Source organism: Zonotrichia albicollis, chromosome 4 (assembly GCF_047830755.1).
Source record: "Zonotrichia albicollis isolate bZonAlb1 chromosome 4, bZonAlb1.hap1, whole genome shotgun sequence".
In the NCBI taxonomy this organism is placed as follows: Eukaryota; Metazoa; Chordata; class Aves; order Passeriformes; family Passerellidae; genus Zonotrichia; species Zonotrichia albicollis.
Genome location: NC_133822.1, coordinates 42,929,884 through 42,951,779, shown reverse-complemented (window position 1 = coordinate 42,951,779; position 21,896 = coordinate 42,929,884). Strand labels below are relative to the sequence as shown.

General features: G+C 37.5%; 1 protein-coding gene across 1 annotated transcript in view; it reads right to left on the bottom strand.

Annotated features, from left to right (window-relative positions):
* Window positions 1-265: 265 nt before the first annotated feature.
* The window catches only part of MGAT4C (MGAT4 family member C), a 323,143-nt gene continuing 301,512 nt past the window's right edge, over window positions 266-21,896 (bottom strand). Inside the window, 4 exon segments of the mRNA XM_074539650.1 lie at window positions 266-4,642; window positions 6,406-6,553; window positions 10,771-10,897; window positions 10,899-10,924. Of these exon segments, the coding sequence (XP_074395751.1) occupies window positions 3,486-4,642; window positions 6,406-6,553; window positions 10,771-10,897; window positions 10,899-10,924 (1,458 nt within the window). The 3' untranslated portion in view covers window positions 266-3,485.

Below are 21,896 nucleotides of genomic sequence, written 5' to 3'. Positions count from 1 at the left end.
GTTAGAGAGGTGGGCAGTGAGTGACCATATGGAGTTGAACAAGGGCAAGTGCCGGATTCTGCACCTGGGATGGGGCAGCCCTGGATGTGTGGACAGACTGGGGAATGAGAAGCTGAAAAGCAGAGCTGTGGGAAGGGACCTGGGATTTTCAGTTAATAGCAAGTTGATCACGAGTCAGCAGCGCCCTGGCAGCCAGGAGGGCCAACCCTGCCCTGGGGCACAGCATCACCAGCCAGGCAAGGGAGTGGGTCTCACTCTGTTCTGCACTGGGGTGGCCTCACCTCGAGTGCTGGGGACAGTTTTGGCTACCACAAAAAGATATTTTATGGCTTCTTTTTTCTTTTTTTTTTATCCTTCCAGAATCTGGTAACCATTTTTTTTTGTGAATATGATGGATAAAATATGTGTGCAGTGAAGGAGAAGCTGGATGCCCTACAATGAGTGCTCAAAACATTAGCTTTTATAACTGAATTCTAGGATTTCCTGGAATAAATGTATTAATTTTTTCTTCAAAGCCAGGTCAAATTCAACAGTAAGAATGGTGCATGCCTCTCATTCTTAGCACTTAGCAGTATTCACAGCCAAGGAAAGCTTTCTCTGAGGGCATTTTTGAGTGTGATCTCCTAAAAGTGGTAACAACCAGATGAGAGATCTTGCTGCTAAGCCATTGTGCCAAAGATGAGATCCATTACAAGTGTTATTTTGAAAAGGAAAGCAGTTTTCTTCAGCTTGTAATTAAAAAAAAAAATTAGATTGCTTAGGCCTATGTTGAGAACATTTAATTTGTACTAGCCATTCACATTGTCTGTGGTTTTGATTACAAGAGTATTTGAGATCTTGGGATTGAGTGTATTTTCTAATTTAGAAAATTGCTTCAGACATATTGCATTTCTGAATAAAAGTAAAGGTTCCTGTTTAACCTAGTAATGTTTGTTTTGGCCCTAATAGTTAGGGATCAAGGAAAGGTAATGAATTACATGTTAATGATCAAGTGGATACAAAGAAGAGCTATGAAAATGATTGGAGGGCTGGAGCACTTCTGCTACGAGTAAATGCTCAGAGTTGGGGTTGTTCAGTTGCAGAACAGAAGGCTCTGTGGAGACCTTATAGCACCTGAAGAGACCCTACAAGAGAGCTGGAAAAGGACTTTTTACCAGGGCATGTAGTGGCAGGACAAGGGGGAATGTCTTGAAGCTGAAAGTAGGTTTCGAATAGATATTGGGAAGAAATTCTTTATTGCAGTAACAACAAGGCACTGGAACAGGTTGTCCAGAGGAGTTGTGAATGCCTCATCCCTGGAGGTGTTCAATACTGGTCTGGATGTGGCTCTGTGCCACCTGATCCAGTGGAAAATTTCTGTCCATGGCAGGGGAACTGGAACTAGATGATCTTTAAGGTCCTTTTAAACCCAAACCATTCTGTGATTCTATAGAAGATTGACAGCTTATTTAAAATAAAATGGGGATTGACTAATCACTAATTACCAGCTAATTATTTTTGAAATGTGGAATATCAATATTAAAACGTAAGTCCTTCATAAGTATTTATAATAATTTAAAATTAGTATGTATTTCCCTTTTTTTTAAAGAGAGCTTTAGTTTTCCTTTTCAAGTTGAACACGTAGGACATTTTTAATTTATTTTATTGAAAATATGTATGTAAAAAAACAGTGATTTAGGTATATATTAAGGAACAAAGAAGCAAAGAGTTTCTTTGAGAAAAAGATCTTTTTCTGAATTAGATAGAAGCATATATCAGAAGATTTATTTGACAATATACCTTACCTCTGTATTGGGTGATTTGCCAAAGCTAGACTCCAGATTTATAAACCAGGAAAATCAATTGCATTGATGTTTTGTGTAGATTTTAAAAATAATTTATCCTTCTGAAATAGCCATGTTAGGTTTGTATGTACTCATCCAGTAGCTAGTTCAGTCTTTGTCAGTGCAAGCATTCTTGAAATTTAATTCTTGCCTTCCAGGTTTAACTAAACCTCCTAAATGCAATCAGATGATAAGCACAGTTTTCATGAGTTTGACAATAGAATGCTCATCTCTGTCACACTTGCAACTCATGTATTTCTTAGTGTGTCTACTGAGACAATCTAGGGAATTTCTTAGAGGAAAAAAACCCCATAGATTCTCTTAATCTAAATCTATGCACATAGTGTAAATCATATGCTATACAGCTTCCCTGTGTGATGCACTGGAAGCCAAGAGCTAACACTGAAGTCATATGGACTGGAGAAACCTTTCTGCTTATTGTCTAAAGTCAGGCAAAATATATTTATGGGAAATAACCAGAGGCAGTGGGAAGATGTCTACAATACTAATACAATCAGAATTAGAAAACTTAAAAAAAACCCCAAACACCCAAACCCCTCCTAATTAAGAAACATAATAATTTCTCATTGTATTAAGATTCTTAATTTTGTGTCTCTTCTGTTGACTACAGATCATCCAGGACGGACTGGAGATTACATTCACACCCAACGGATTAACCCAGCACATTTTGCATTTGTATCATGCATGGGCAGGTAGATATGGATGGTATGACAACCCTTGGAAACCATGCTGTAGTATTCAGCTATCTGCAAATTTCTCAGAGGGAGTTCTCCATATCGTGAAGGAACAAAAATTGTTGAAGCTGAGATCTGTTGAGATGCCTCTCTAAGAGACAAGTGCTGCTCTTGAGGTACCTGGGTTTGATACTGACATTGGTAGTCAAGCAGAAGGCTTGCTTGGTGTGAGGCAATTTCAACAAGTAAGGAGAATAAATTGGTCCCTTAGGTAATACAGAATCCAAGTAGTGCTCATTTCAGTGAAAGGAGCCAGAAAAAAGAACAAAGGATATTTGTTGAGACAGAAAAACAGATGCAATTATCTATTTTTTACATAACTGTCATGTCAGATTTATAATTTTATACATTCCCTTTTGACAAGAAGTTGCAATGACTAGCCACATTATTTTCTTACAGTGCTCAGAAGTAAACTGCCAGTTTCAGGACAGATCTTGTCATAACTGCCTGGAAAAGAAACACATTACCAACTACAGTACAAACGCATACTACCATAGGATTTAAAATTTTTATGTGCATAAGGTGCAATCCAATTTCTTTTCACAACATAATGGTATAATGGTCATAGATTTAAACCTTTTGGCAGTTATAAGACAGATTTTTTTTTGTTCTGTATAGTCCACAAGATCTCTCTTACAGAGAAATAATAATAAAAAAAGGGTTTAAAGATCTCAAGAGAGGTTTGAGAACCTTTTGTTTTCTACAAAATTCGAAATTTTCAACAAATAAAATGTTTGTATATTGCCTGACCAAACTGGTAAAAAATAAATTGCTTTACTTGTTCTGTGATTTCCCCAGATATTCTGTGTCTCTAGTGAAGAGCTGAAGTGTTTGTTTTTCTGGGGAATGGCACCAGTTGTGACCCAGTTGATTGTATGCACTCTGTACCTTCTCAGGTGGCCTCGCTCTATTGATTTGGTGTTTGAGAAGTCCAAACGCTAATGCTCCTAATGATCAGCCATTCTTTTTGACTTTTAGTAACAAGTATTCTCATGCAGTTAATATCAAACAGAACTTTGTGCTCTACATCTGTTATTTCAAAATTCCCATTTTTGAACTCCCCTAGTCTTAAGTAAGTCGTACATTGTCTTCCTTTTTTACTGCCTACAATCTTTTCACCTACTTCCAGGGCCCCGTGATGTAAAATGTCATTTTGCCGATCTTCAGTTCCAGTGACAACTTTAATTTTACTGATTTTAATGGGCTTTTCAAATACAATCCCATAGAAGTCTCCAGTCGAAGGAGCCTTGCCCCAGAAGTACTCATCAATGCTGCTGTAAGCCTTGCTTGCCTCATAGTTTTCAAATACATTCATATTGGTGTGCAAGTTTGCAGGTGGGTTGTCAGGGATGTCAAAGGACTCCTCTTCAAAATCATCATCCTTTAACTTATTTTCAGCTCCTTTGTAAGATGAGTAGTATCCCATGTGCTGGAAGAGAGATGGCTTAAAACGTATCACTTCCTTTTGAGCTAACAGCCCACGAAAGTGGATGAGCAACCAATCGCAAGGCATTTCTTGGTAAAACATCAATAGAAAATGGGCCAGGCGTGGTAGGTCATGGGAATGGTAAAGCTTTCCAATGTACCCCAGCTTGGAGAATTCCAACGTCACCCAGTAGGATCCTTCTCGTGAGGTAATTACTTTCTTAACAGCAGTCAAAAAATTCTTTGAGCAGCGAACATCATCTTCCAGCATCACATAATAGTCAGAAAGATTAGCACAAAAGTTTAGAAGGAAAGCATAATCTACATTTTGTTTTGATCGGAATTTCACACGGTCCTCGGGGTCATTGTAATTTCTCTTAAGGCCATCCAGTACAGGATAGTAATCCTCAGGGACGTGAATAACTATTAATCTGCCCGCAATTATGTGATGTGCAAATTTCTGTGAAATATCCTGGACCATCCCTTCACACCAGGCTGAGTCAAAATCTGCCAGCTGTACTACCACTGCAATTTCTTTGAGTTCCTCATAGCTTGACTGCTCAAATATGGACTTGATGGTCTCAAGCAAGTAGTTTCCCTTTCTCCGTTTTACAGAGGATAGTCCAATTGTAAGATACCCTGTACAAAAGGCAGTTCAAACAAAAACTGAGAATCTGATATTGGAAGCAATTTTATCACAAAGATATTCTCCAGAGCTGTGCTTATATTAAATAAACCTTGTGAATGGTGAAGACTGAGAAATTTGGTATGTGAGTTTATTGAGCTGCATGCGACAAAGGACCTTTATTGCCTTTTCATTAGGAGGTGTGATATTGTGAGCAAATGGACATATGGAGACTATTGTGTTAAACATTCACTTGTTTACTGCCAGGAGTAGCACACTGGGGACAAATACCAAAGCAGTGTGTATGTTTATGCCTTGTAGACAAAACCACACATACAATGATAAGGCTGTAAATCTGCCAAAAGAAAGGGGATTGTGAGGGGATTATTCACACCATATATTTGGAAAGCAAGGAACTACCAAATGCAGCACTTCTATCATTTTAAGCCCTCTAAAAGTCTAGTTACATCTCTGCATAACTTTACAGTTTTATCAATTTTGCATGGACAGTGATTTCTCAGTGTGTTCATTTTTAGGTGAATATGTCTAGTTTTTCCTTGCTAGTAGTTTTTCTTCTAACCCTCTTTCAGGACTCATCAAGCACTCATCAAGTTTCAAAAGGAAACACTCTTCCATTTAGATATTATTTTAAAGTAGAAGAGAATTTCTCTCCTTGCTTGTGCAAATATTTTTTAATGCTGTTACATTCTTTCTAGACAGAGATATATCTTATAAAACATGAAATTTAATTTCTGCTGTTTTGTAGTCACTGTCATTGTATTCCTACCAGCATTCCAAATTAGGATTTTTTTCAGATGTTTGCTAATATATCTCTATTTTTGTAGCTTCTGATGTAAAAAATGTTAAGACTGTGTAATTGACAATGTGTACCTAAGTTGAACCTACCCCAACTTTCTTAAAATGTAGTCATTTGTAAAAGACTGCTCTGATAGTGATTCAGGGTTTCCCTTGAGGCTTAAGTCTGCTCAAAATGAAGTGGTACAGTGAAGCACAACCCCCAGAAGTAATTTACACTGCATACAGAGCCATTAGATTTTTCAAATTTATTTGAACAGACTTTATAGCTTTCTGCAACTCACGTATTATTTTATTTTACCTTCTGGGCTTGGACTTCAGGGTTTTGTTTATGTATGTGAAATGGTTGATTTGGAACCCAAAGGACACCTAGGTATGGCCATATTTCACTTTTAGAGCAAAGTCTTGAACCATGTGTGAAGAATAACTAAATAGTCCATCTGCAGATGGCTGTGAGAAGAACCCTCCTTTACTGTCCCGAAAAGAGCACAATTCTCCTTTTTAGCACAGCTAAAGGAGCAAGGAGGTCCATTTGCAGCTACTGGGCTGGCAGGATAGTGGACCTGAGGGGTGCATCTGTGTTATGCCAAGCATACTTAAAATTGGATTTACCAGCTATACAGAGATTTGCAGTGTGCTCTCAGAGGGTGGTTGCAGAACACCACCAGCATGTGCCTTGCTTCTGCTTCCTAAATCATCTTCCTCTTGCCTGGAAGGATATCCATGGAATTATGCTCCCACAGACCACCCAAGGGCTGCCTGCAGGACATTTACAAGTCAGGCAGAAGGTAATCAGGCTGCTAGGTCTGGACTAGAGGCCATGCAAGAATGGCCACTAACTCTCTTGGGACTGTCACTGCTTAACTCAGCCCCTCTTTCATAGAAATACCACAGGGACTGTATGGATTTCACACCTTTTTAGATTGGCTCGTTTTGCAATATTCAAATTGCAGTTACTTACTTTTCCTTGGCAAAGGTGTGCCAGCTAGGTAGCGATAGGAAATGTTTATAGATCCTGAGAAATTAGACAAATCTTTAAAACTGTGAACATAACGCTCTGGGTTGAGCTGGTGCGTGGCTGTCTCTCTGATTAATTGCTTGTCCCCTTCCTATTAGCAGGAAAACAAAAATAACAAAAAAAGGGAGAGAGAGAGAGAAACACATTTGTGAATGTCAGTTAGAGAGGAAACATGGACAGGCAGGTTTCCAAGAATAACATTTTTCAGTTTCAGCTTTCAGGAAAGCATGTAGATGTCACCTCATTTAAAACAAAAACAAACAAGCAAACAAAACCCCCCCATACCAACAGGCATTAATGAATACCATACATTTTGACTACAGAAAATCTACCATAAACCTTCCGATTACAGTAAAAGAAAAAGAAAAAAAATACTTTGCATAAATCTCTGGAAAGGTAGCAAATATTAAATTATTGACCAAAAAATGCTGTGGTATTCAAAAGAGGGATAAGAAAATATCACTCAGCAACAGATAGGATAACTTTCACAGATGTAAAAACACAGGAGATTTTAAAAAAATGTTTCTAGTGATTAAAAAATATACCAAAACTGCTGCAAAGGAAAGAAATCTAGATCCTGGCATCTGGCTCATTTTGACATTTTTCCGAGAAGCTTTGACTCAGGTTTGCAGTAAGAAGAAATGTATGTGATCATGCAGACAGGACAATTTTCTCTGAATTTGGAAAACATTTTTGATGGCATAGTCAAAATGTACATTTATCACCACACCTCCTCTTCATTCCTCCTTCTTCAGTCCTCTTCCAAGAGGCTTCCCTAGTGATAGTAAAGGCACAGGAGAGAAAGAGTGGCTTCATCAATAGTGCCCTACCCATAATGTCACTTGGGCCTCAGGGAAAGTCTGCTCCTCAGTCCTTAAGAAAAGAGAAAACATCTAACAGCTCATGAAGACTGGATTTAAAAGTAGGAATGCTTATTTAATTTATGTGGTTTGATTTTAGTCTGATGACAGGAACATGAATGAATGAGTTTGTTTTTTCTGATGCATGCAATATGTTAATGCACTAAAACTTTGGGATCTGTCATTAAATGGGAGCATTGTGCAGTAATAGTACTGCTGCTAACTGAAACAACCACAGGAACAGTAAACAGTGCTCATATTTAATGGCATAAATATTAAAAAATGTGTCAAAGCTATATTTTATAGCACAAATAAATGTTTCTGTAAACTGATCTTACATTCATTTATAGTTCATTGTTTTTCTTGCACAGAAGTAGTAAAAAAATCCACTTCGGAGCTTAGTAAAGATCTTTGGCAGACATCCAGGGCCATCTACCTGCACTGTTATGCTCTCTTGATCTTCAGTGTCTCTTAAGTAATTTCTCTCAAGTGCTTATGTACCACTTTGCATTTGCTCATAAATTATGAGAGGAAGTGTGACGATCAAGTTCAAGATTAAAATGTAACTTAATGATCTTGAAAGAAAATACACGAAAACTTGAGGAGATTTTCCATTAAAAATGTCAGGTGGAAAAGAAAAAAGGCTGGTCCAAAAACTTTCTTTTTTCAAAACCTTTCTTTAATATCTGAGAAGCAAACAAAACATTGTGTCATGGGTTCCAGAATGGAGCACCAAAATTTCTTGTTTCATAAGGTCTTGGAATGGAAACTTATTCTGCTGGCTGAGGTTTTGCTACATAAAATTTTTAGAAATAGACAATGTCAGAAGAAAATGTTTTGATTTTAACAAGCAAAATATCTAAACTGACCACAAAAAATTTCCTTTTTTGCCCCCTCTTTAATAAATGGCTTTTGTGGCTAACATTTCTTTTTAATAGCTGCTCTTTCATTCTTTTGTTGAATGATGGGCAAAACAGAAATCTGGATTTTTTTCAAAAGATTAAAATCTGTTTCTTCTATCTCTGACTATGCAGAGGTCAGTGAAGCTGAGGAGCTTGATTAACTCTTCTTGGTTTTCTTCTCTAGCTTTTTCTAGAATGGTTTTGGCTTTCTTCTGTTAACTAAACTCTAACTTGCATTCCAGTCTTTGCTGGGAGATTCATGTGGGTGCCATAGGATGAATGGCAGTTCTCCACCCTTTATGAGGATGCCCTGCTCTGCTAAGGATGCTGTGTCAATTACAACAGTGTAATTCTTTGAATAATGCCCAAAACAGTGATTAGTATTCATAGAAGAGCACAGAACACATGCTTCACTCACAATACACTTACAACTCTGAGTAGGTAGAAGACTCCCTTGTGAATTTTGTGATACCTGGTATATTTTAGCTTATTATGTCTTCAAAATTCTTGATCAAATGCAGTTCATACACTGCAGATGAAACACCTTAAACTGCTTTTCTAATGGACATGTATCAGCACTGCATAACTGCATGCCCTCCACCCAATATACTTCAGTTATTTTTCCACATGGGCCCTTACCTTTCATTTCTGCAGCAAATGCCCTGCAGAAAACAGTGAAGGGATTCTCTGGATATGTGAGACCCTTTGAGGAAAACCAGAAAGTTTCTCTTCTCCCTTCTTAAGGTTTACCAAAATGAATGTCATTTCAATACTCTAACTCTTTGAAAAAGACGCTTGTGTGACATCTGGTGCCAGAGACACCAGCACCACAAGCCCTTGCACAGCCTGCTGCCCGAGACTGGCAGGGGGAACTCTGGCTCAGTTGTCTTCCCTCTAACAGCTACCCTCGTCCCGCAGGAGATTGGCTGCAATTTAGGGCTCTGAGGACTTTCAGATTTTTCATTCCCTGGAGGAAACTGGTTAGCCTGCTGTGCTCAAAAGCTTTTCCCAAGTCTATTTCTCTTCACCACAAACAGTGAAATTGCTCATCTTTTACCTCAGCAGAGAAAACACACCAGACAGGGTGTGTTTGGAGCTGTCGTCTGACAGGGTCAGGAAGTTTGAGAATAAAGCTAAATAAATAAGTTGAAAAGTCAACATCCTAACACACTTGAAAAACACTTGATGGACCATAAAGGTATCAAGAGACCTGGAAAAACTCTCAGGAGACTTGGCAAGAGACTTGGCTGAGAGCTGCATGAATGCAAACATGCCAGAACTGTGATGAGAGAAGCAATGAAAGAGAGTGAATTTATAAAAGGTGGCGGGGAGGGGGAAAGAGAAATTAAGAAAAAGACATGGAGCCATCTGGGGAGCTAGCAAATAGGCAGGAAGATTTCAAAAACAAGCCAAGAGGAACACCATTAGCAGTGATAATAAAAACACTTTCAGAAACATCTGGGGGACTTTGAAGCAATTAGTGAACAGAGAAGAAACATTAGGGAAAATGCCACAAGGAAGAAAAAGTGATAAGTCAGGTCAAATTTAATCATAACCAAGAAAAATTAAATAAATAAAAAAGTGAAAAACCTTTGTGGTAAACAAAGAAATATGTCTGTAATGGAGTAACATGCTGCAAGAATGGGCTATCTTTTAAATGGCCTAAAGAGTACTAGCATAATATTAATATTGTAAATATTTACAGTACTGTGATAACTAATTTTATAATTATATTATTTTAAATTAAAATAATGATGACTGTATATATGGTTTTGATAAATAACATATAGGATTTTACTGCTTGTGTATTACAAGTTTTGATATTCTATTATGTTTCTTTTCAGATGCACACGAGATCAGATTTCACCCTTCAAAATATTGGAAAATTCATACTGTCCCCATTCAATTCAAGATAAAGACAGCACTATCTAGTCATATCACAATATAACAAATTCTGTTTAGCCATTTTACTGCTTGCAAGATTCAGTTTTCAACCACTATGATTTTTTACTGGGCCCAGTCCAATCTCCAAAGAACTGGAAATTCAATCCATTAATTGAGTCTCCAGGGCTCACTTGAATTCAGCACTGAAACACCCCTAGGTTACACATGAACCGTAGAGTTGTGCTATGTTGCCAGTAGCTTATTTGTTGAAATTCCTACATAAATATTTCCACAATTTTTTCCAAAATCATAAGCTTACATTAGGTTTCATTTGTCTAATTTTTAATGTTGTAGTACTGAACCCATCAGACTAAAATCTGAGTTACAAAAGGTAGGAAACACACAAAATAAACTCACTAAAATGAAATTATTTATGCAAGGAGCCTAAAGTAGATAAAATGGGTGTAAATTTTCTTTTGTAATTTTATTTCTATAATAGCATTTAATGCAGTGTTCAGAGGTGAGATTTGCAGTGTATACAAAACATGTTGAAAATCAGCTCACATAAATAGCTCAGATGTAGTTTATCCTCAACAATTTACCATTTTACTAGGAGGTGTTTTACTGTTTTGTTGTTTCAGGATCACTTCTTTGCAACTTACCAAAACATAACTATCCTCAATGTACAAGTTCATGAAGAGCAAGCAAACAACAAGGATTCCTAAGAACGACACTGCTGATCGTTTCCGCAAGCATCTCATTTTATCAAAATATTTCAAGTTGTGTCTCGTGAAGAACTGCATACAGTACTGTCACCTATGAATAAAACCACAGTATTACAAGAATGGTCCACCTGATAAGCATGACAACAACTAAACTTACCTTCAGATGTACCAAATCCCTTCAAACATACATAGACTGCACTTTCATGCGGAATTAACTTCATTTAATCATTGTCATGTTAAGGTTTAATATACAATCTTAACCATAAACTAAGCTTCCTTTTTTTTTTTGTGTCAGTAAAGAAAAAACATGTACCCACTGTCATACCCATTTTAAAGTGGGCTTATGATGGATGTCACTGTGGCAGGAGTGCATCAACAGTTTAGTTTGCTATGCTTAACTGTCAGATCCCAGCTTGGTGGCTGGAGATGATGCTGTGCATTGTTCCCCCATGTACCTGTGTCTCCTCCCAAGGACAGGCCAGGTCAACAGGCAAGGAGGAAATTATTGCCTGACTCAGTGTTGTTACCTATAGAAGAATTCTGTATGCTAAATACAAGTAAGGCACAAATAAGATACCTTCCCTGAAGAGAAAAAGTACTCGCAAGACTGTATAATATCAATTAGAGTTTTCTGTCAAAGTACAGAAACCCAAGGTTAAGTGGAAGTACTATTTCCATCTTCAGAAGAATGGTGGGTCTCCAGCCCAACCAGACACATCCAAGCAGAGTACTGGGAAATCCTTACCAACCTGATTAGATAAATCAAATAAGGGTGGCCCAGAGATCATGAAGCCCCTCAATGTTTCTGGTCAAGATCAAGAAGAAGGACTGTCTGTCATATTCTAATGTTGCATATTCATTTTAGTAATTTTACTCTGGAGAACAAGATGAACTCTGTTCTTGTCCACCAAATTGTAACACTAACCTGTGTAGGACTGTATGTGTTTGAACAAGATTTGGTCCTAAATTAAAGATCTCGCTGTCCAAAGTCTGAGGGATTATGAACAAAACAGCAGACTATAGACTTATTATTTATGTATTATGTTCTTACTCATATTGTAATTATTTTCCAATAGCAATTCATCATTTTTCAATTGAATTTAATGTATAGAAGTTATATACAAACAAAGACTTTAAAGCTAGTCCATGCGAAGTAGTAAAAAATATGATACGTGCAATGGTTAAACCCTGCACTGAAATATCTTGATTTTTAAAAATGTTGAACATCTACAATGATACAAAATAGGACATATTAGGAGTTCCATAAATGATTTGTCATGTCATATAGAAAATTTTCTGTCCTAATAATAAAAAAATCTACCAAGCACAAAATCCAATGTATATTTGTTTTGCCAAACTGAATAACCATATTTAACAGTATAAAATTTGAGTCCATTATACTCCAGAGAAGCAGGAGGTAAATATATCAAATATTTGTAATGCAATTAGTAATTGCAAGAAATCTATACATTTGAAATGAACTGCAGTAAATGGAGGCTGGTTGTACACAGAATGCTTTTATATTCACTATGCTGAGAGTAAAACCAATTTACAGGCTGCATGAAGAAAAAAAACGAATCAGTAACAATATACATTTTTGTCTGTCTTTATTTAGGGTGGGCTGAATTAAAAAACCCCGATTATTCTGAAGCTGAAAACCCCAGTGTAGATATTTTTTAAAGTTACATAAAGATTTCATTTTTCTTAATATCTAAGGACATTGAAAATAAACCTCAGGAAGGAGGTGCTAAGGACATGAATTGCTGAACACCAAGCCTCCCTGTACCCCTACAACTCCCTGTGACAACACAGTTGTTGCTAGCTGTCTGTGGATCCAGCAGGCTGTTGTGGAAATGAAAGGTTGCCCCTGTTTTAGAAAATACTGTATTACACATACGATTTGGGTTTCACTTTTATCTCATTCTTTTTTTGTTGTTGTTCCCTTCTCCCCTGCCCCCTCTCTTCTTCTCACAGTACAATGGCTGATTTTCAAACCACTTCACTCTTTTAAAAACCAGTCAGAGGATCACTGGATGGTTTAAATACTGACACTTCTCATATTAGTGGCATTAACTATTCTGACTATTGAAAATGCAGTTAGTCTGGGTTAGAGTCCTTGCAGTTGCTGTCAACATATTACATTTCCCTTGGGTTAAAAAAACCAAACCAAAACAAACCAAAAAACCAACAAAACGTGGAAATAAATAAATAAATGTGGTTTTTTTCAGTCACGGGATGAATATATGTGACATATTTGCTGTCTGGACTGTGGCGTTACACAGGTCCCCCATCTTTGCCCTGAGCCACCTGTCTGAAGTCCCCAAGGGTGAGGAAGGGGCTCAGAACCATATTTTCTGGTCATACTGTATGAGATCATTCCTACGTTGGGTTAGGAATGAATACAGAGAGAATTACATAGGTGAGGCTGGAGGAACTGTCATGACCAGAACTGATGTACAGAGAGAGGAGGGCACAGTACCGTCAGCGCTCTAAGACCCCCATTGCTAGTGCTGGTGGCACACGACGCCTTTACATCTCTGCTTGCACATGGAAACATCTGGAAGCACAACACCGTGCCAGGGGAGGGTCTTTGTTCATCCGATCCGATCTCTTGGCAGGTCCGTGACAGGTAAAGGCAGGGAGTGGCAGGACGCCCCAGGGAGGAGGCGGTGGCACCGCTGGTGACAACAGCAGGTGGCAGCGCAGGCTCGCCCGTGCCAGCCCAGGGGCTGCTCGCCGCTGTGCCCAGCCCGAGCTGGGCTGGAGGCACCGCTTGACATCCTTACACAGTAAGCCCTCGGCTAAGAACGCGCCCAGCATCGTCCATATGTCCTTACATCTTCCTCTGACATCTCTGTACCCAGTCTGTGCATTGCATTTTTTCTTTTTTCTTTTTTTTTTTTTCAAGTTATGCCATTCACCTTTTCAAAAATAGTCTCAGAATTTCCTGCACTGAGACCTCTGATTTTCTTTAAGACCATTTGAGCAGAACATTGACCATTACTAAAAATCTTTGATATTGAAAAAAAGGTTCCAATTCATAATTCAGTTCTGAAGGCGTAGCTTTGCTTGAAGATTTTATGCCTTCATTATTCATGCATAATTAAGTAGCTATCAGAATGGTATAAATGCAATTTGCTTCATAAAGCTGGCAAGAAGCAGTTAAACAAAATAATTAATAAACATGCATAAATTATAAATCTTTTCCTTTCTAGATGAGATGTGTGCATTTTCTCAGTCTCTGGAGAGGGAACTTGTAAGATCACAGATCTCTATGCACATGTATGAGCTGCTATCAGACACACGTGCAGTTTTACATGGTAATGTAAAATTATAATTCCTTTGACTTTTTAAAACAACACACAGTGAAAAGGTGGTGAGCCAAAAAATGCAATTACATACTTTTACAGCTAGTAGATGCTGTTCTTTATAGGATCTACATAGGTGTGAAATCTGTGTAAAATGTCAAGAATTGTTTTTCACATGACACTGCAAGGTTTTCTCTTGCAGAATTTGCGACAATCAGAAGAATTTTAACTTTTTTTTAAAAAGAAGTAATCCCAAATGACCATCGAGAAAGACTGTTTTTAATAAGGCAAGTCCTTGAAACCAAAAATGGAAATGAAAATATTTAAATTTATGTCTATTAAAATTTTAAAATAAATTTTAGTTTGGATTTCAATATGGCTATTCCCAAGAGAAAAAAAAATACATAAAGCAAGGAGTTATTTTCCTTTATTTTCCTTTTTTCAGAAAAAAAGACTTTTTGCCATTCATAAAATAATTTCTCTAATTCATGTACACTCACTCTGGTAAGCAATTTTATATTTGATTCATTCTAATTCTTCATCACTTTCTGACAATACTAAGGATTTGTGCTTTGTCCTGTTTTTAGAGATTACCACTTAATTTCTTTACATATTTCCTCCATGAACAGATACACAAAAAGGCTCTGTGGTGTTACTTTACCCTTAAGGTTACCTGCAGAAGTTAAGGACTTAGCCTTACCCCTAACCAGTACAGTTAATTTGTTTGTATCTACAGCTGTACAGGTATGGAGCAAAAAGGTCATCTTCATATTATATTCTGGTCTGCCTCAATGCTGTGCCCCAGCAGCTAAAAAAATAGTTGCTTATTTAGAGAGGCACTGGTGGCTGTGAGAAATGGCAACTGAATGATTTTAATATTTTAATATTTTAAAATGAGACATGTAGATTTACCTGTCCCTGTAGAGTCCATATTCCAGGAGGTGGAGCTGATCCACTGCCACATTTATTATATGAGATAATACAAAAATATCTTTCGATTATTAAAACCCTTGTGAATCTTATTGTAATCCCTGATTTGACAGAGACACTCAGAAGCAGGCACTTTATTCCTCAGTTTTGTGATATACCATTCTATCACTTACTGAATTTCTTTACTTGCAGTTCTCAATGTGTTTTTCATTTTTTCTTTTTGGAAGGCTGCACACAATACCTCAGGAATTACATTCAGTTATCTTTATAAAGTCACAAAGGAAGCACTTCTAAAAAAAAAAGAAAGGGAAAAGCCCCAAAACAAATCAGATTTTTACATGGTTATTATTAAATTTTGCATGTACCATGATTTTCTTATGCAAGAATAACAAAAATGAACCCTAAATTGTGATGTAGAATTGAGCTACAGAGGGTAGTGTACTAGAGCATTGTAATGCATGGGTTATTCCATAGGGCTCAGATAGACTCCCAGGCAGATTCACTGCCTTACTGAAAGCCTGAATGTACACATAAAATGTTTAAGGCTGACAGGCAGGATGTTCACTGCCACTGGCAGCAGGGGAATAAAAACTAGTTTGAAGGAAAGGAAAGTTTAACTCAGAATGAGGCTAACAAAACCAGAGGAGTTCAGGTTTTAAACTAATCTTAAGTAGATTGTGTGGCTACACAAGATTAAATAAATGGTTTAAAGATGATTATATCGTCTGAAATCTGAGTTCTAGATACAGGAGGTTAAAAACTGGAGGTATATTAGTAGGCAGATTACTCAAAAGTGGCACTGAAGAAAGGATGGGCTAAAGAAGTAGGTTTTAGAAGAGAATTTGAAAGGCATAATTATCCTTGATCCACAGAAAGTGAAACATTATTTCAAACACTAATGTAGCATATAGATACATAGGGATCAGAGTTTGGGAGGAAACAGATGATTCAGCTGAGGCAAGTTACTGAACAATGAAAAAAAGCAAAGAGCTTAAATTCAAAGCAGGTGTTGGTGGATAAAGTGTCTTTCCAGTCTGACAGCTTCAGAGTGATATAAAATGGAGTCAAAAACTCTGGCTGTAACATTCTGAGCAAAGTGTAATGCATTTCTTCTGGCATGGAATAGTCAAGTCTAATCAAGGGGAAGAGATGACTAAGAAGTATGAAGTTGCATTGACTTATGTGGTAAAGCACTATCTAATCCATCATTGGATGGATGGCTGTATACCACTGAATTTATTTTATCAAGTAGTTGTAGTGTAAAATATGAGTTTTTCTAAAACTATATAGACAGTGAGTTAATGGCATGTGGAAAAAGCCTGGAAGATAAAAAAACATAACAAAGAAACCTGAAATAACCCTGAATTTCTGCTCCACAGAGACAAAGCAGAGATTCAACTAAAATAGCATTGGTATGAAGAGAGAAGGAACAGGTAACTGTGACATCCAGGGAGAGTGAGAGTAAAAGCTTTTAGAGATACAGGAGTGGGGTATAAGTCTGCATCAGAAATACAGGGAGAAATGCTGTGCATTGAAAATAGCACTGGGCATAATTCAGAGGAGAGAATTTTTAGAAAGGTGAGGATAGACATTGTTACATATATAGCCAATAGATTTTATCCATTGACTCATCAATTAATGAAAGGAGTGCATGGATGCAAGTATTGATAGATTCAACAGAAGATAAAACTTTAATGAATAGCTCTCACACAGTACATTTGTACAGTATGAGAGTACTGGGATTATGAGAAGCTACAGGCTAGCAGATAAACTAAATTCCTTGAGTCTATTAGGGACGGGCAAGAATAAACTAGAGAGATACTATCTTCACATCCTCCTCCTGGTGTGAAGATACTTCAGCTCTAGGCCCTTCACCAAAGCACAGACTCTGAGCTGAAGTGTCAGCAACACTTCCTCCATGTGTTAACTTATACCTCAATGTCCCACAGCCTTCAAAGTTTAGAGCTGAGAACTTGTAAAGAGCCATGGAGAGCCCTGTTTTAATAGAATTGCACTGAGACAGACATCTTTTGGGGATAAAAAAAGAACAGAAATGTTTGACCAAAGCCGACTAATCTTGATGGAAAGAGTTTCACCTGATGAAAAGAGATTCTGATGAAATCAGTTCATGGTTTTCTCATCAGCACACTGTAGCCTCACATAATAGAGACGCGAGTGCTTTTTCAGAGAACTGCAAAATCACAGAACGGTTTGGCTGAAAGGACTTTTAGAAGTCATGTGTTCCACTCTCCTTGTCTGTGTAGTGCCACCTGGAACCAGGTGCCCTCGGTGGTGTCCAGGCAGCTTCTGAATATAGGCAAAGAGTGAGATCCACACATTCTCTGGGAATGTGCCAGTGCTCATGATGCTCAGAGGGAACTTCCTGTGTTTCAGTTTGTGCCCATTATCTCTGTCCTGTCACTGCTGGCTCTGTTTTCTGTTATCTGTTCAGGTATTCACAGACAGTGTAAGGTTCCCTCTGAGCCTCATCTTCTCCAGACTTATCTGTCCCAGCTGTCTCAGTCTTTTCCTACAGCAAAGATGCTCCAGTCCCTTAAACATCCTTGGGGCCTTTCCTTGGACTCTGTTTGGCATGTCCATATCTCTCTTTTAGTGAGGAGCCTGGAACTGGGTACAACACTCTGGGAGTGGCCTCACCAGAGCCAAGTGCAGCACAACCCTTGACCTGCTGTCAGTGCTTTGTCTGAGGAGCCCAGGATACCTTTTACCTTTGTGTGAGTCAGCATAGGCAGGTTGCAGGAACAAACATAAAACTCTTAACAAAATGCACATTTACTTTTGTTATTCCACATCTGGGGATCCTCAAAACAGGACCCTGGCAAACAAACAGAGCTGCAGGCACTGTCGAGCTTGGTCCATGCTAGAGGGTCGCTGATCCTGCTGGTTTTGCCTGTGTATCAGGGCTTTGCCCAGGCATAGATTACCACTGTGCTTGATCTTTCTTGCAGCAGAGAATAAATCTCCAGAATGTCTGATAGGGTGTCTCTAAGCCTATCACAGGCCTATACTATCTAAACACAGATGTTCTGCTTGTCAAACACACAAGGCTAAGCAGCAATTAATATGATATATGTGTTTTTTGACACCCCAGCTGTAAGTCACTTGAGTGTGTGTTTACAATACTCCTTGCCAATTTTCTGTTATTTCCCCACAGTCTTTGCTGCAAGGGCATATTACTGGCTCTTCTTCAAATTCATGTCAGCTGTGGCTGCCAGGTCCTCTTCTGCTAAGCTGCTTTCCAGCTGGGTGGTGCCCAGCATATATTGGTGTAAGGGGTTGTTATTGGTGCACGAGTTTGAACTTTTCTGTGTTGACACTTGAGGTTTCTGTCATCCCAATTCTCCAGCAAGTAAAGGTCCCTTTCAATTGTAGCACAACTCTGTGGCATATCAGCCACTCCCACCAGTTTTGTGTCACCTACAGTCATTTAGTTATTTGTAAACATGTTGTGGAGAAAAACCCCTCAATTAAAAAACCCAAAGAGCCTCCATGCATTTGCATATATGCGTGACTAATTTCAACCTATCATTTAATGTAACCTTAACCCTAAAGGGGGACCTTGGCACTGAATGGTGGCAATAATTCTCTATCCTTTTCTTGCTTCACAGTGCTTGTGGCTTGTAAGAAGGCAGCAGCAGAGATGAACAGCCCTGAGAGATTTTATCTGATTAGGAATGAGTGTCATTTTTTGTGATAAGTATTCACTTCTGAGGAGATACCCTTGGTGCTGGATATAATGGACCTATGTCAAATATTGAAAGATGTTTTTACCTGGCAACCTTACATATTGCTTCACAGAGCTCACATTGTGATATAAGTTTGGGGGACACTGCCAAGATCAAAAAGTAATTTAAGTAATTTTTTTTTAATATGGTAACTTCTAAATATTTTTATTACTTTTTTTTTTAATTAATTGCATGGTTGGGTCCTTTAACATCTACTTAGACTAGGTTTGACTTTTTCAGAAGAGGAAAAAAGTACATTTAGAAAGTTGGCTAACTTTTAAGGGGCAACTGTCCAACTCATGAGATTCTACCATATAATTGGATATTTGCACAAAAGTCATGTATCTGTGAAGGTCATGGTGCTCCTGGGAAGTAATGTAAAATAGATTAGAAAATTAAATGCCAGAAATTTTTTTTTCACTGGCCATACTACTAATTTGTTTCTCAGAGAAAAGTTTCATTAGGACTTTCCAATGAGCACCAACTTCCTGGTCAATAAAATAACCCATTTTATATAAAAGGCTTAGAAAACTATGGATAGGTATGTGACCAACAATTCTTCAGTAAATTTTGATGAATAACCATATATAAGATGAAACAAATTCTTTACAAAATGCTATAATTGTCTTTTAATGTTTTGTGTCTTCATCTATTGTCACATCCAAAACATATTTTTTTATAGTTTATTTTCAACAGAAGCAATCTAGTGTGTGGACAAAATACATCCAAAATTTTTTCATCTTCTGCTTTGATTCTGCAGTCAGAGTAACTAGCAGAAACCCAACTTAGATTGCTGAAACTGTTCATTAGTTCAAAACCCAGTAGTCTTGATTGCATTAGTTTGATTTTTAACAAGAAAGAACTAAAATTATTTTTGCTGTTGAGTGGATTGTGTTATTTATGGAATAGTCTGGCCTTGATCAATTACATTATTTCATGTTGACTCTGTAAGGAAGGAAGATTTTGGTATTTTCAGGGTCCCCCATGGCAGGAAGGAAATGATGAATCTGATTCCATGTTCTTAGAAGGCTAATTTATTATTTTATGATATCATGTTATATTAAAGAATGCTATACTAAAACTATACTAAAGAATAAAGAAAAGATACTTTCAGAAGGCTTAACAAGATACTAATGAAAAACTTGTGACTCACCAGAGCCCCAACACAGCTGGACTGTGATTGGTCGTTAAGTAAAAACAATTCTCATGAAACCAATCAAGCAACCACCTGTTGGATAAACAACCTCCAAACCACATTCCAAAGCAGCAAAACACAGGAGAAGCAAATGAGACAATATTGTTTTTCCTTTTTCTCTGAGGCTTCTCTGCTTCCAAGGAGAAGAAATCCTGGCAAAGGGATTTTTCCAGAAAATATGACAGTGACGGAGTATGGTTTTAGAGGTACCTAAAATCTGTGATATTATCTTGTAGTCTAAGGCAATTTGATCATGGAAGCTAAGCAGGATCTCTAGTGGGAGGGGTAAATATCTCTGTTACCATTATCAGCACTGCTTTTGCCTTCTGAGTTAATATTAGTGTAGAGACCTTGTGAATTTATCCTTCAAAGAAAAGAGGCAGACCAGGTGCACTAGCAGCTTCCAATTGCAATGATGATGAATTCAATTTTAATCATCAGATTTCCCACAGACTTCACAGAAGTGGCTCTAGGCAGAGTGAAAAGAGCCCTTGGATGAATAGCTTCATGCCAAGCTAACAGGCATTTCAGATCCATGGAGCTGAGTAGCATGGGATCCCTGCAAGCACACTGACTTATCTAAAGCTGCTTTCAGTGAGCACGGCCATGCTACCCTTTATCTCTGTGACCTGTCAAGTAAAACTAGTTCTGTTTGAGAAGGGAACATCTCTCCAAATCCTGTGCCTGTGGAAATCTCGGCTATTCAGTGAGAAGCTGAAGCTGATTTCATTGAACTGATGAACCATTATTCAAAGGAATGGTGGAGAAGGAGAGGGTGTTACTACCTCTGTCTTGCAGCAGATTAGTTTCCCATTTTTCTAGGAGATGTTTAATTCATTTTACTTCTAGCTTCAATTTATGCTTTAGTAGCATTGTGTTTGGTGGTATCTGTTCGGTTGTGCCAGGGATAATTTTGTAACCTAATTAAAAAACTTTCTCTCTTTCCTTTCTTGAAAACAAAACAAAGCAAAACAGAAGAAAAAAAATCAACAAAATAGCTGGATGATATAGTCAACCTGTCACGTAAGCCAAATAGGTTTTTTTATCCTTACTACATGTCAAGCCTGATGATCAATAAAGGCTTAAATTACTTTTCCTGCTATTCTATATTTCAGTTATGATAAATAAACTCAAGCCATGGCAATAAAATACTGTTAGTTACTGAGGTTTCTATTGCAAAAAAAATTTTTGAATTCCTTATTTTTCCAAATAATTTGTTAAATAATCAAAGCCTAGTAGTGGAGGCTGAATAAATATTTAACAAAAATATCTGATGCTTTTTTCTTGAGTGTTTTAAGGTAAACTTCCAATCCACTTTTCCTCTGAAGAAGCTATTAAATATTTTCCCACACTAGTGACTGAAGACCCTTTCATGTGTCTTAAACCATATCAATATATAAAAATAAGATTAATAAATAAACTAGTTATTTCAATTAAATTCAATACATGGACAGAAAGGGATTTCTCACTATATGGTCAAAAATAACATCAATAAATCCAAATGTGCACTTCCAACATCCGTTTTATTTCATTTTTACAATGCCAGCAGCTACAGTGCCATTTGGAAAGAAAAGAGAATCTTAGTTTGAAGGAAAAAAAGTATTATAAAAGAGTGTCTCACTAAAAGAAATTACATTTCTTTGCAAGTGAAGTTCAAACAAGGCCAACTGATAAGTTAAATTTTATTTGGACCTATGCACTAGGATCAAAGTGTAGCACTTTTACTGAGAAGAAAAGCAACCAGAATATCCACAGTATCTTAAATAAAGTAAAATAAAAAAGAACAGAAATAAAATCTCCATGGCCAGTTAAAAATAATTTCCTTTTTATTCTATATTTTACATCACTTCTTAGATTTGTTTTTGAATAGCTCCTGAATTGCAG